General features: G+C 39.5%; 1 protein-coding gene across 2 annotated transcripts in view; it reads left to right on the top strand.

The window, feature by feature from the left end:
- TRIO (trio Rho guanine nucleotide exchange factor) overlaps positions 1–14,822 on the top strand; it is a 259,570-nt gene that overhangs the window by 219,843 nt on the left and 24,905 nt on the right. For both annotated transcript variants that reach the window (XR_012585654.1, XM_074576181.1), the window contains exons 35-40: positions 3,531–3,823; positions 5,525–5,695; positions 9,708–9,803; positions 11,917–12,065; positions 12,813–12,879; positions 14,329–14,432. Coding sequence is in view for 1 of the 2 variants with exons in the window: in XM_074576181.1 (XP_074432282.1) it covers positions 3,531–3,823; positions 5,525–5,695; positions 9,708–9,803; positions 11,917–12,065; positions 12,813–12,879; positions 14,329–14,432 (880 nt within the window). In the remaining variant the exon portion in view is untranslated. The remainder of the gene's footprint in view (positions 1–3,530; positions 3,824–5,524; positions 5,696–9,707; positions 9,804–11,916; positions 12,066–12,812; positions 12,880–14,328; positions 14,433–14,822) is intronic.

Genomic DNA, 14,822 nt, shown 5'->3' with positions numbered 1-14,822 from the left:
ATCCCTATCAGCTGGGATGGGATGGGAAAATGGATGGTAAAGGGTCTCACTGGCGAAAATACTGGCGTGGAATATTTGTAGTGAATATTAACATTGACCTATGAGGCTGCAGGGATGTTTTCTGCAAATTTAAGGAGGGACAAAAAATTACGTCTGATCTCTAAAAGAGGCTAGTGGCTTGGTTGGTATTCTGTTCAGGTAAACAGTGGTGATTTTAAACCTCACCCCCCTGTTTTTTGGAAAAAAAAAAAAAAAAGGCAAAACAAACACTCTTATTAATAAAATTTGGTAGATAAGCTGAAGTCTTTATGGCAACGCAGTGTTTTTATTTGTTTTAAGCTTTTCCTTCTCCCCCAGTGCTTTCATGCTTTAAAGAGCAAAGCAGAACAGTGCTATCATTTTGGTGTACTGCTTACACTTTGTCCACTTTTATGATTCCCTGAAGCCCTAATAATATTTCAATAAGAACTTCATATTATATCATGCAGGAGAGAAGATGAGAAGCAGTTACATGCTGCATGCCAAATGAAAACTAATGCTGTGTGGGAGGATATGGCTAAAGTATGTGCTGCAAAACATGTCTGGCTAACATTGTTTCGTCTCTTAGATCCTCTCCCCTTGAGCAGGGCGTACGTATTTCTTCCTGCTCTCTTCCCTCTTGCTGCCCACAAACTCTTGGCCGACTTGGGTTAGGAGTAGGAGTGGAGCAGCAGAAGTTCAGTCAGACAAAAATACTCGTCTCCCACGGTTTCAGGGGCTCTGCATTGTACTATTCGGTTTTACAAGAAATTTGGTAGTTGGGAAGTGTTGATTGTCAAAAGGATGGGTGCAAATTTGAGGAGGTGGAGCAGAGGTTTTATAAAAAGCAAAATGGGTTTATTAACTGCGAGCCTGTTACATGCTTAAGGATAGACATGTTTATGTAAAAGTAAATCATACGCAATCAGTTACTGCACCACCACGCTGCCTTTTTCTTAGAAAGGAGTGATTGTAAAGGAAAGAAATGAAACAGATACAAAAATACAAAACAGTACATGGTGAACTTCTGCAAAGCCTTAATTGCTTTTTCTTTTTTTAATATGTAAACAAGTGAATGTGCTCTATTTTATTTGTATGGAAGGAACTTGTATGAACTATTATTGGGACGAAAAATATATATACAAATGAAAGAAAAACTTGGCTGAGTGATTATAACATCTTCAAGTTTGGGAGTCTTGAAAACAAAGCATTTCGTTTGTGCTTTTAGAAACTTATTTACAAGAACATCAGCATGGTTTTCTCCTTTTCTGTGTTCCACTCACAGAATGGGAGAAGGTTATTTATTGATATACCTTTCAGCCGATGATTGCTATGATTTCTGAAACAAGGTATCTGATAAAAATTAAAAGATGCATGATAGAATAAAGGTAAAGTTGAGTTTGGTGAAAGAGAAGTCAAACTAATTTATTACAGAGGTTTAATAGGAGATTGTTTGGATTCCTGTGGAGAGCTTGCAGATGGTTGGAAGTTTTGTTTATAATTTTTTTAATAAGCAGACCACTTTTTTTGTTGTTGTTAAGTAAAAAAACCTGTCGTGCTGTGGATGCTGATGGCTAGTAGGCTTGCTTTTCTTACGTATGTGCTGAGGACCCTTAAGCAGTAATCCAGGGCCTTGAGGGATACTCAGATTGCAAGTTGAAAACCATTGTTATAATTAATTTCTTCCTTATGTTTCCTGCTTCAACAAGAAAATATTGCGGTAATTCTGTAGCACTGCTATCTCCAGATTTAGAGACAAAGTTGACTAGTGTAATGCTGCATCTGCTTTTTGGTATTACCCATTACTTAAAGCCTTGAAACCAGGTTAACGGCATGATAGGAAGTCTCCTTACCTGTGCGCAGCACAGCTACAGCTGTGGCTAGAAGATAATTCCGTAGATGAATCCTGATTCTGGGGGGCTTGCTTTAAGCTGTTAGCAGCTAGCTTGTTGGACTGAACGTATGCTTTATAAAGTTTGTTTATCTTCTGTTTTATGGAAACATTATTAAAGTGGTGGTTAATAGTAATTATTATGTATGTGTTCATACAGCATAAGCTACAGGAGTTCTTGGCATCAGAGCTGATGTATCTTAATGGTCACATGCCATTTGGGTTTTATTAGAATCAAGAAAAATCTTGACAAACAGCCTGATAGATCACAATTTTGGATTCCAAGGAAAGGATGCACTTTTTGGAACAGCTTGAGCAGTGAAGGAAAAATAAAAAGTCCCAACTTACTATATTCACATTTTATCTTTTTCCCCATCTCAGTTCAAAGCCATAATTTGCACTGTGGAAACAGAGCAGGCTCACATACTTGTGTGTAGATCCAAGGAATTTGGGTGTTTACAATGAAGTGTATTGCTACATCAGTATGACCATCTTATTCTACAAAATTCAAACTACCTTTGGTCAGGCTGGCAATACGCCTCTTATGGAAAAGCTGCCAGAAGAGGTGACCTGAACATCTGTGTCAAGCTTCAAGGAGGAACACAAGCACTGCATTTAATTCCCAGCAGTGGAAACATTCAACAAAACATTATTTATGTCATCCTTATATAAACTATCTATCTACAAAAGTGCACACACGGGGGGGAAAAAAGAAACATATTTGACAACCCAGGAGAGTCTTGTTAATACCCTAGTGGTAGATGGTATTCATAGGAGTGGTGTTACAAGAATGCGTCCACAAAGTATTTTTTCAGGAAAAGAGAATTGCTGGGGGAAAAGGCATTGTGCTGCATAGGGAAAAAAGAAGTGTTGTCTCACAATAGCTAACCAGTGGGCGTTTATCATAAGCATACGGTCCAGTTCAAGTGACAGGAGCCTTGGTGGGAAAGTGGTATTGCCCTCATGCACATATAACTATGGCTTGAGAAAAGTGTATCCGTTGTTTAACTACAGAAGTTCAGGCATCGTCATGCTGAGAAATACTGCTGGTTTAAAAAACAAACAAAGTAACAGCCAGAACTCTGAGAAGATTTAAGTGAAAGACAGACATTTAGCTGTTTCTGGATTCTTCTTCCCCCTTTTCCAAGGGTAGGGTAAATAAGTAAATAATGAAAGTAACTGGAGCATTTGTGATAAAGTGTGGTGTTTGAAAAATCATTTACTTATCTCATTGAGGCAATTATTTTTACTCTTCGTGCCCATCCTTAAAGCAGTATAAGTTAAAAGATAAAACAGGCATATCCTTCCATAAAGTTAGATGACATATGGAAAGTACAGTGCACTATCAAATAAGTATCAGCAGTGGTAAGAATTATAATTGAGGCGGGAGCGACTTAATAAAGCTTGACTGTTGTAAGCACAAAAATGGTGCTTATGTGGGGGTGGCCATGTGCAGCATGGACACTGAGAGTTGTGGTGTCGTTAAAGGCCAGGTTACTTCAAAATAATCTGGTCAATTCATCCATAAATCCAATCTGATATCCATTACGACATACATACGACTTGCTTCTCACTTACCAGCGTTTCAGCTTTAAAATGCTCCCCTTATTCTTTTTTTCAGACTCTCTTTCGGTCTCCAGCAATGATGCCAGTCCTCCTGCTTCGGTAACGTCTCTTCAGCCCCACATGATCGGTGCGCAGAGCTCCCCGGGCCCCAAGCGCCCCGGCAATACTTTGAGAAAATGGCTTACCAGTCCCGTGAGGCGTCTTAGCAGCGGAAAAGCAGACGGGCATGTCAAAAAACTGGCCCACAAGCATAAGAAGAGTAGAGAAGTTCGTAAAAGTGCTGACGCGGGCTCTCAGAAAGACTCAGATGACAGTGCAGCAACCCCACAAGATGAAACTGTTGAAGAGGTAAGTGTTCAGGACAGCTTCCTGAGACTTGTTTTTATGTTTTTCAAAGAACTAAGTGTTGTCAGGTGAAGGTTGTCTCCTCCATTGATTGTCCAGCAGTTGAGCGAAGTGGCATGTCATTCTTCATGACTGTTGTACCCTGCATAAGTGCTGTGCCAGGCACAGTTTGTGACCTTCCGCACTGACAGTGTTAGTAAAGCTGCGTGGAGAAGGATCTCTAGTTGAAAAAAAGAAATGGGAGAGTAAAAAATTGTTTTTGGCTTTGCTGTCCTACCCACTCTGGAAAGCAGTTTTGTGATAAAGGTGCTTCATGTTCCGGGAATAATCAGCTCATTTTGTATTTCCTTTCCTTTTCGTGTTGGTGGATCAGGGAAGATATAGGGAGAGCTGCTTAACTGCTTAAAGTTGTATTCACACCTTAAGCAAGAGTTTGAGCGCAGAAAAATTACTGTCCCTTCAAATCAAAAAGGTAATTACCATCGGTCAAATAATAAACATGGCAGTTTTCATTGGAGGAAAGGAACTAGTGAACTATTCCAGATTTTGCCACCAAGGATATCTACTGAAGGTTTCTCTTCCTCCCACAAATATATGCCCATCCTTCTAAACCTGGAACTCATGTATGAGCAAAGCCTCTGGTTAGGTGCAGACAGAGCCAGATTCTCTTCTGTTACAAACCTATGGTTCAGGCTGAAACAAATGGCATCTTACTACTTCCAGGGGCACAGCCACTTGCATGCTGTGCAGTTATTCCCTTTTACCAGGCTGGAATCTGACTAGCGGTTTTTGTAGTTATCATACAGAAAAATGATCTCAGATGCCCATTAATTGTTCAGTAATTTATTTATTTTTCTTGCTCCTGACATATTTTGCTGCAAGCTTGGAACATCAGTGAAGTTATACGGTAAATGTAGGGAAAGAAAAGACTAGAGGCTCGGCAGCATGGTGAATTGGGAGATGTGGTTTGGGAAGGAGTATTGGCCTCTGTCTTTGAACGTCAGGCTGTAGAAAGAGACCCTCTGTGATGCAGCTGTAGCATTGTTTTGGAAGTATCTGTTATTCTGCAGTTCTGTGAGGGAGGGAAAACATAAGGCCATTGCCTTAAAGTCAGGAAAAAACAATAAGCATCTATACTGTCTTCCTTTAGAGACAGTTAAATTACCCTGCGAGATCGTAGTTCTTTGTTGAAGGACTGTCTTTCAAGACAACTGTAAAAATTACACAAGGAGTCTGCTCTCACTACTTCAAGGAGGAAGGGGCAGAAAAGATAATTGACAAAATATTTCATGTTGTAATAGGGTTGTTTTTTTTTTTATATCCTTTATAAGTCCTGCTATGAGGGTTAGTACTTTAGCTACAAAGTTCTTGACTTTCTAAATTAGAGGAGTGTGGCTCTTTACAGAACTGAACTTGGAAAGCAAGCGTGGCTTTGGTAACGCTTTCCTGTGTAAATTTCAAGCTGAATGTCTTGTTCTCAGTATCTTTATCCATCTGCTTTTACCAAACGCTGAAAACATTATCCTTGGCATCTGCTTTTTTCCCCCCTCCATTGAGGAACTGCACTGTGTTTGTAGGATCATCTTGACTTGTTGAGAGAGAGATGTATCTACAGAAGAGACTTGTTTAAGGCAAGCTTATGTTGAACAAGCTTCATGCTGTTGAGGAGGTGACAGAGCTTGAACGTCTTGATTTTATTTACAGAGAGGTCGGAACGAGGGGCTGAGCAGTGGCACACTCTCCAAGTCATCCTCTTCAGGCATGCAGAGCTGCGGAGAGGAGGAAGGCGAAGAGGGAGCGGATGCTGTACCACTTCCTCCTCCCATGGCAATTCAGCAACACAGTCTTCTCCAGCCTGACTCGCAGGATGACAAGGTAGGAGGAGGAAGCGGGGAAGGCTTCACATGTTGAGATAACCTCTGTTTGCACAAATCGTTCTTCTGTTTCCAAAAGTCTCTGTGGTGTACATAATACAGATTTATGGTAGACAGAAGTAATCACTGTGCCACTTTAGACAACATTAAAAGTGTTTCCTGTGGAAAGAGTGTGAATTAAATGCTTCTCTCTTCAAAAAGCACAAGTGTAGAAATTTTCCTACTAGCCCTTTAAATGTGGAAATGGGCCTCTGTGTGTGTTTGCAGGCCTATTTACATCTGTTTGACTGATGCCTATTTAGTGATTGGAGTCTAATTGTTTTATAATCATACCTTTGGGTACTGAGGTTAAAATACTATGTGCAAATAAAGTTTATCTGGAGAAATTAACAGCTGTACATAACTTTCTAGATCATAGGCTGTTCACCAAGCACTGCTATTTTGGATAGCCTCAGTTAAGGGGAAAAAATTTTCTAGGTGTGTGCCTTAGCAGAAGGAGCTGTTCACATCAACTCTAAGGTGTTTTTTTTTTCCTCTTGTTTTTTTCCCTCCTTTTTTTTGGGAGGGTGTGCCTAAGAAAAAGGTGTACTAAGAAGTTAATATCCAAATAAGGGTAGTAGTGCAGCTGGTTTTTACAAAGGCACATTCAAATTGAGGGTAAAAACTTTGCATCAGTAATGAAATTACGGATGTAGGTAGTAACTGTGTGAAGGAGATCATACTTACATATAATCTGTTTTTCTTAAATGTTCATGCATTGAGAGGGTTTATTTCAAATTTCAACCTGCATCAAATGTTTAGGAGACAAGTATCAAGCCTGGAAATAGAAGTTTTTAGAATGGAAATAGTCTGGACTTGTGCAGCAAATATGCAGCAAATATGTTTTCTTCCCATTTTGCTGCTTAAAAGTTTTAACCTTTGTAATCTATAGCATTGACTAGTGTCTGTGAATTTTGTGGCTGGTTACTCGCTGTTCTCGGTGATGCAGACGTTATTGATAACTCTGGCTGATCTTATTTATTTCTAGGTTTTTTCCTTCCTTTTTAAAACACTGTCTTTCAGTGAGGATCTCACTCATCCCTGAAGCTATCATTTGTAGGGTCAAAATGGCTAAGCCCCATGCTCTGTGTGTATTTCATTCCTACATGTTTTCTGAACTGGAAAAAGTATAATATATGAGTTGGGGAGTTCAATATATTGGGAAATATTCCTGAAACAAACCAAGCAAAAATAGGCCAGCCTTTAGATCTGAGAGAATGTTTTATTGATAGAAAATAATAATCTCAATTTGAGGCTTAGAAATAGAATAAAAATAATGTTGGTGAAAGTATGTTAAAGTTCCTGCGGATAAGCTGCTGTATTTGCATGTCCCTTCAGTGAGATAAAAAAAATGATATGCAAGTCTTATAAAACGTTCTCCAGAGAAAAATGGATTTTGCTTATGTAGTTCTCATTACACACCAAGAACAGTTATGTGAAGGGATATCCTTGTAAGTCAGTGTCTGCTCACTTCTGTGTTTCTGGTGCAAAGTCAGACCCTTACCACAGTAGAGTCAGAAGCTTTGGGTAGCTTTCAGTCCCCAGTCAATTTTACTTTAATTTCTTAACATGCACCCACTGCAGTAAAAACATGCTGGGACAGTTTTTAAGGTAGTTTAAACTGCATTCTAGAGAAGACTTCTGAGAAGTTAAAATTTGGGAAAGTTAATAACATAATTTTTCAATACACGTAAATAGTGATTCTTCTGTGATACATTAGTTTTTTGCAATATCTGTCCTACTGCATGGTGAGAGGCAAAAAAGTCACCTCGTGTCACAGCCTGGGAGGTTGCGTGTGCCTCCCTGAAGTCCGCACACCAAGACATACCACCAATTTCCAGGACCTAAAGTAAATGCTTTATTGGAACACACAAGTGAGAAGCCAGAGCGAAGGTTTACCCAGCAGTCAGTTGGCTCTATTGATGGAGTTACTGATTAATAAAAGGCTTGCAAACAAATTCCCAGTTGTCTGCCTCCTGGGTGGAGTCCTCCTTCACATTCCTGCCACGCTCAGTGGTTTCTTGGATTGCTCAGCTCCTCTGGATCCCAAGGAATGTCTCCTCCTTTCTGTGACCTCAGAGGTTTGGCTTTCATCTGTGCCTCACTGCGAGCATTTCTTCCTCTCCAGGGCTCCTGGTCTGCACTCCATGCTGGAAATTCCCTGCTCGCTGGGTTTCTCCCTCCCTGCCCAGCCCACTGTGGGCTCCAGCAGCATCTCTCACCTGCCCTTCCTCAGTTGCTCCCTCCAGCTTTCCTTGTTTTCTGGCCAAGGGGTGTATTCTGCTCCCAGAGTACATCCTGGGGAAGGTCAGCAGGCAGACTTCATCTATGCAGCACCTTCTTTTTCAGATGATACGTGATCTAACCACATGAACTGGAAACCAACCAGTTGTGAAGTTTTACCAACAGTCACACCCCGTATACAATAGGGATGTAGAGCAATAACAGAGAGAAGGGACCTTGACCAGCCTAATTCCAACGCTGCCAGTGTTTTGTAAGGCTAAGCTGACCTCCATATCCAAAGTGAAAACCCGCATACAAGCACAGCTTTTAAAAACATGGTCAAAAGTCAGATGTCAGGAGCATACAGTTGCCTAAAAGACACGCTAGCTGTGGGATTGCTCAGTTCTTGGTGTGCATGCAAAACACCATGTGCTAGGCCATGCTGATTTGTCTAACATCACTGAATAATACAACCATTTTCTCCCCTAAGAGCTCATCTGCACAGTATGCATTCTTCTGTTCGGTACAATCATTGCACACTTCATGGATTTGCATTTGATGGCAGTTTACAAGTTGTTTGCATTTAATTTTTGGATAAACAATATTAAAGTTTCAAGATCAGTTATGTTAATATGAAACTAATTATTTTTGCTTTTTGTTTTCTCTTTTTGTAAACTCTGATGCAGCATTATGTTGACTTGTGTTCTGTCTCTGCTTTGGCTCAGTTCCCGTATCTTTCCATTTAAAGTTGTCTGTATTTCCTTTGCTTACCCAACCCCTGTTTTCCTTTCCGAATAAGGCGAATGCAAGGCAAACTACCTAAAATCTGTATGTTCTTTTTTTTGTATTGACTTATGGGGAGCCTTGTTACACCCATGCTTGATTTGAGCAGAACCTCTTGTGTAAAGTCATTATACGTGCCATTTCTTTGTCCAGTTTGTTGGAAACATTTGCAGGACAGCTTACCCTGTGCTACATGATGTTCACTGTCCTGTTCGTAATATGAAGTAAGGTTCATATTACACCCTGTTTCCACTTTCCAGTTATTTAATGATAAATGTAATATGCAAACAACTCTGTTTGCAAATTACTGAGGTTGAATTTAATGGCCCTCTCCCAGAATCCTTTACTGTGAACACCTTTTACCTTCAGTTGTATCTATAAACTGGCATTTTATAGCTTATGAGGCCAGAGATCTTCTGTGCTCTACACATACCATTGGGGAAAATGGATGGCACAAGGAATGGTGAGCTCACTTTCCCCTCTGAATCTGGGCAATATACCCCAGCTCCTTTAGAAAAGTAAATGCCCCTCAGTTAGTGGTGTGTTTTTTCTTAACTTAGTGATGCTTCCTCCTTTATTTCAAGTCTTTTTGGTTCCCGTTACTGTTCTGCAGTTGTTGCTTTGTTTAACCAGCAATAAAATACGTTAACGAGCTGTTTGTTGTCCATTGAGTTGGCTCAGGTGATTTTTATAGCTATTTGTCAGGCATTATCAGCAGGATGGAAGGATATTTCCTTGACTTCTGTTGCATGTAGGAACAGGAATTTTTATCCCAGCATTTAACTTCCGTGGGGGTCACTTAAAATTTCCAATTCCAGTTGCCCGAGTTGGAAGGGATGATCTTAGTGTTATATTACACTGGCAGTTATTGTTGGGTACCTTTGACAGAGGAGTGAAGGAAGTCTCTTGATCCTTGAGCAAGTACCAGGCTAACTCTGGGATTCTCTTTCCTTTGTGTCATTGCACAGACATCTTCCCGATTGTTGGTGCGGCCGACCAGCTCCGAGACACCCAGTGCTGCAGAACTAGTCAGTGCGATTGAAGAGCTCGTCAAAAGTAAAATGGTGAGGCTGACTGGCAGATACGTATGTTTAAAGAAGTTGTTTCTTTAAGTCCCAACTTGCTATTTAAAGGAAAGCTACGTGTGTTTGACTTGCAAAAGTTGATGCCCGTTTCAAAAGTCGCGTTCTGGGTTGGTGTACGGGTCATTTTGTACACCCTCTTTTGTAAAAGCACTTACTGAAAACATAAATGGCTATGTAGAGAAGCAAAAAATAGTAAGAGGGCGAGGAGATGTCAGAAAATGTCCTGTTAGTAAAATGAATGCAAAGACCCAGGGTCTTAGCCTGATAGACTTTTATGAGAAGAATCCCTGAAACTTAAATTTATAGCGAATCTTGCAAGGTTCAACAGTAAAGCAGATAATGCTCACACAGAAACATTTATGCTATCACATATCTAGGCAACGTGATAATGAAGAAATGAGTAAAAGAGTAAAAGGATCATTTTGCACATTAGTGCCTCCTTTCTTGCTTTTTAGTCTTTGCTAACAAATTAAGTAGGAAGAATCTGTGTCGGCCTTAAGTTCCTTTAAAATTTCTGTGTTTCTGGCGATGCTCAATGACTAACAATAGGATGTATGGATAATTCCAGGCAGACCCTCCTTCATATTTAAAATCCAACTTGACCCAGTCCTGGAAAAAATGCTCTAGCTGACCCTGTTTGAGCAGGGAGATTGGAATATATGGTCTCAAGACATCCCTCAGCAATTCCGTGATTCCCTCAAAACCTTTTTTGTGCCATAGACCTTGCTGGTCTGGCTTTTGCAACATAGACCCTGTTGGGCCTAGTCGAAGTGCCGCTGTGAACGCTACAGAGAATTGCAGCATGGCAGCCCCACGTTACCAGAGGCTGATATTTCCCAGGCTCGTTCTAAATCTAAGCAGCTTTGAATTTCAGAATGAGAAATTTTAATTTCTATTTTATATTTCCTCATTCAGAGACTTACACTTTAATTCCATTACTGCATGAAATAATTGCTGCACTCTCTTAGAGTGTTAACTTTGCTTTTTACTTCTCTTGCACCAGGAGGGTGAATAAGAAGCAATCTATGGGAGAATTCAATAGTTTTCTGTAAATGGAAAGTTTGATAGTCAGTGTGTCTTTCAGGCAGCCTAGCAGCGGGTATAACTTAATGATCCATGCATATAGTCCCTGGTGGAGATGTTCTCATTTCAGAGTTCTAGCCAAGGGTCAGCTTCCCCTGGTTTTTGGGCCAGTCATATCATTAATGGGTTTTTACTTTTTGTAGGGAAAGAAAAAAGATTACAGCTGAACCCCACCCTGGTGAAGTAAATGTGTCTTGTATTAAAGGGTGTATCACATGCAAGGAAAATGTGATACATAACTGTAGCTTGATCCAAGATAATGGACTTGAATTGAAGAAGTACAATAAATACTTCATAGAAGTTTGTTCGTATTATTTCTCACATGGCTTCTCCATCTTTTATAGAAGCAGAAGCCTGTGGAGTCCATGCAAGGGAGGCTGTATCTGGCAGAGACGGGGACTCTTTCCTAGGATCTGAACTGTCATGAAGCTCAAAAGCAACATTGACAGTGTAGAAGTCATTATTTTCTTCAATGAGTCAATATTTTGGCTAGTTAATATGATAAACAAAATGTCTGACAAAGAATACCACTTCTGTTGTGTTAAAAAAATGTAACATCCAAAGAATCTCCTTTAAAGATGCCCTATTTATTATTGAAAGTAACTTGCATATGCCAGAACTAAAGTATGACAAATACAATTTGATCCCTGTCAATAAGCACGCATCTGAGTAGCTTCCACCGTAGAAGTACTTAGATCCTGAGCTGGATAGTATGATTTCTAGCCCTTGCTGCTCAAACCAAGTGAACGCCTTTCTGTTCCTTTGAAGGAAAGATTGACATATCTCAAACGTGCTTCTAGAAGGTTAGGTTATCTGTCGTGGAAAGCCAAGTTGTTGGCTGGTTTCCTGGAAGCTTGAGATCTCCTTTGCCAAGATACATTACAATGATTGATCTCTCATAGGTTCCCTTATGCAGCTGCATGTAAATGTGATGTGAGTGATGCATGTAAATCCTGTGAATAAAAGGGAAATAAATCATTGTTGCTGTCTGTCTTGAACACCTTCTCAGGCCCTGGAGGACCGTCCAAGTTCCTTGTTAGTAGATCAAGGTGACAGCAGCAGTCCATCCTTCAACCCTTCAGATAACTCCCTTCTTTCCTCCTCATCACCCATAGACGAGATGGAAGAAAGGAAATCCAGCTCCTTAAAAAGACGACAGTAAGACAACATTTTTCACTCCATTTTTAACAGTGTTTTGAAGAGAGAAGTGAAATGTTTAAAAAAATGTCCATTTTGAACTGGCAGCAGAAGCTGTTAGTCTGAAAGGGGGAGGGCTTGTGTTAGGTGTCAAGCATGCAGTCGCATTATGCAAAGATTTTTTTTTTTCTCAAACATCAGTTGCAGTTTAAATTTACTGTGATTTTTAATTATAGTCATCCTATGTTTGACTTTTGTCACATGTCGGACTCAGTTATTCAGGAAGATGCTGATCTTTAAATGCTCAGAGGGATATTAGACTTCAAAAAATTAGTTATTCTGCTTGTTCTGTTCCACCTCACTCTTAATTTCTTTATGTAGTAGTAAACTGTTTCCATGGTAGAACAAAAACATGCCTGGTTTCAAAATTATTTAAAACTGTGGGTAGAAATAACAGTTCATGTACTTAAGAGTCTCCAGACCGGAGATGTAATAGCATTTTATTTTAAACAATAGTTAAATGTTTAATTTTTATGACACATATAAGAAAACATCTGACTTCAGATAAACAGAAGCAAGCCTGCTCGGGTTCCAAAGTCAAAGCAGCATCTTACTTAGAAAGAATGTGCATTAATTCTTCCATTTCAGCTCTGCTTATCAAACATATGTGACTACAAATGTGTAAAAAGTTGTATGCCATTAATCCTCCTTAAAAATCTGTTTCGTTTTTTAATGAAATATGTCTTCACCATTTTCTTTGCATTGTAGCTATGTCTTACAGGAATTAGTGGAGACAGAACGAGATTATGTACGAGATCTAGGCTATGTAGTTGAGGTATGATGTTTTTCATTTTCTTAATTTTTTTTCTTCTTTTTTTTTTAATGTGGTACTGACCAGCTGTGTAGCTTGAAACTCACCATTATTTTTTTCAAAACAAAAACACAGTAAGAAACTGAAAATGTGAATGTTTGCATTCTGAGTTTTCCCTTCTGCAGGCTTTTAACATATTAGAAATACTGAATCAAATCTTATTCCCTTCATTATTCTTGTTGTCACATCCACCTTATTGTTCTTCTGAGGAGTGTCATTTTTTAAGATTGCTATCTCTGGCCTAATGGTATCTCAGACTAGATGGTTTTATTTAGCATAGCTACATTAAAGAAAGCATTGTAGCTCAGCATATAGAGCAACGATCTTGGATTTGAAAGACTTTCTTCCTCTCCTAATGCGGGGCTTCCCTTAGACTTTAGTTTCCCCTTCTGTAAAATGAGATAACATGATGCGTCTCCCTTCATTCTTCAGCTACCAACAAAACGCATTTGGGAGAGTAGAGAGAATGAGCATGACACTGAATTTCAGCCTAAAAAGGTTCAATTCTTAAACTCTGTTTTAAAAGGAGGGATGTAAAGAAAGATCAGCATTGTGATAATCTTTTTACAGTATTTAAAGGGTGCGTTAGAAGGCTATGAACAGGTGTATTTTTGTAACTAACAAAGTAATTCCTGGTGAAAATGCTAGACATCAAAACATAAACTTTGCAAGCTAAAACCAGACCTGGCTAATTAGGAATAGAAGTATTAGGGGGAAAAAAAGGAATAGAGCTGCATGAATACTAAAAAATTTAAAACCACTCCCAGCTCTAACTGTGTCATAGAACGCACAGTGAGATGAGTATATATACACCAAAAAGGAGAAGACGGGACTATGGGAAAATGCAAAAGGAACTTTATTGCAGCGAGAATGCTTGCTAATAAAATTGATCTTCAATTTTTTGGGGTATTTGGTTTGCTTGTTACCGCAAGTAGTAGTCCATGCAGTGCAGACCCATATGCAGTGCAGCTGCTCTCTTCCCCAGCAGGCTTTGGTGTAGGGTTTGTGTGGATGACAGAAATAAGAAACACTGAGCAAAGGAGCCAGTTCAGTGGCTCTGACATGTTCTTGGTAACCTGGCAAAGCATTGCCACTGCTTCAGACAATCAGGAGAAGGGCTGTAGAAGTTTCCTCTGTGCTTTGAGCCTGTTCACCCAAGCTAAATTAGCTAGAGTGAATTCATCTTTCTAGCACTGGGCAGTGTTGGGTAGACGACCTCAAGCCGATTGGTGGTATTTTGTGCCTATGCTTTATGTTATGCTGTTATAGAGCGGTTTTTTGGTTTGTTTTTGTGTCCCAAACAAGCTGTTGTAACAGACAATTTGGAAAGCTTCTGGGAAAAGGGGGATTAAAAGACATCTCACTTTCCTTTAAGTTAAAATGTTCACAGTGGATTTCCTTGGACTGTTGCAGGGTTATATGGCACTTATGAAGGAAGATGGTGTACCCGACGACATGAAAGGCAAAGACAAGATTGTATTTGGAAACATTCACCAGATTTATGACTGGCACAGAGAGTACGTATTAACTTGAAAACCATCTGCTGAACAATTCTACCTAAAAAAAATACTAGACTGACTTTAAGAATTATTTCTTTTTCCTCAAATATTCAGATACAAGGTAGATATGGTTGATCTTGTGCTTTGAGTTGTAGATACTGTAGATTCAGCTTACAAATGTTGGTATGAAGATTTGCTTTAAACAAGGATGCGTGTATATGGCAAGTGCTTCAACTGAGAATCTATAGCATGGATAGTATTATGTACAGAAGTTTGTACGTTGTTTGAGGCTTTCTTTTCAAAAATGGTTTCTCTAAGAATACAGTCTAAAGAATTTTTTTAGGGGCTAGCTTGGCAATATCATGCCTCAGGCATTCAGACTAAAAAGGAGAAAAGTTTCAATCAATA

This window comes from Larus michahellis, chromosome 2 (genome assembly GCF_964199755.1).
Source record: "Larus michahellis chromosome 2, bLarMic1.1, whole genome shotgun sequence".
NCBI classification, from domain to species: domain Eukaryota; kingdom Metazoa; phylum Chordata; class Aves; order Charadriiformes; family Laridae; genus Larus; species Larus michahellis.
This window is presented reverse-complemented; position numbering and strand designations above follow the sequence as displayed.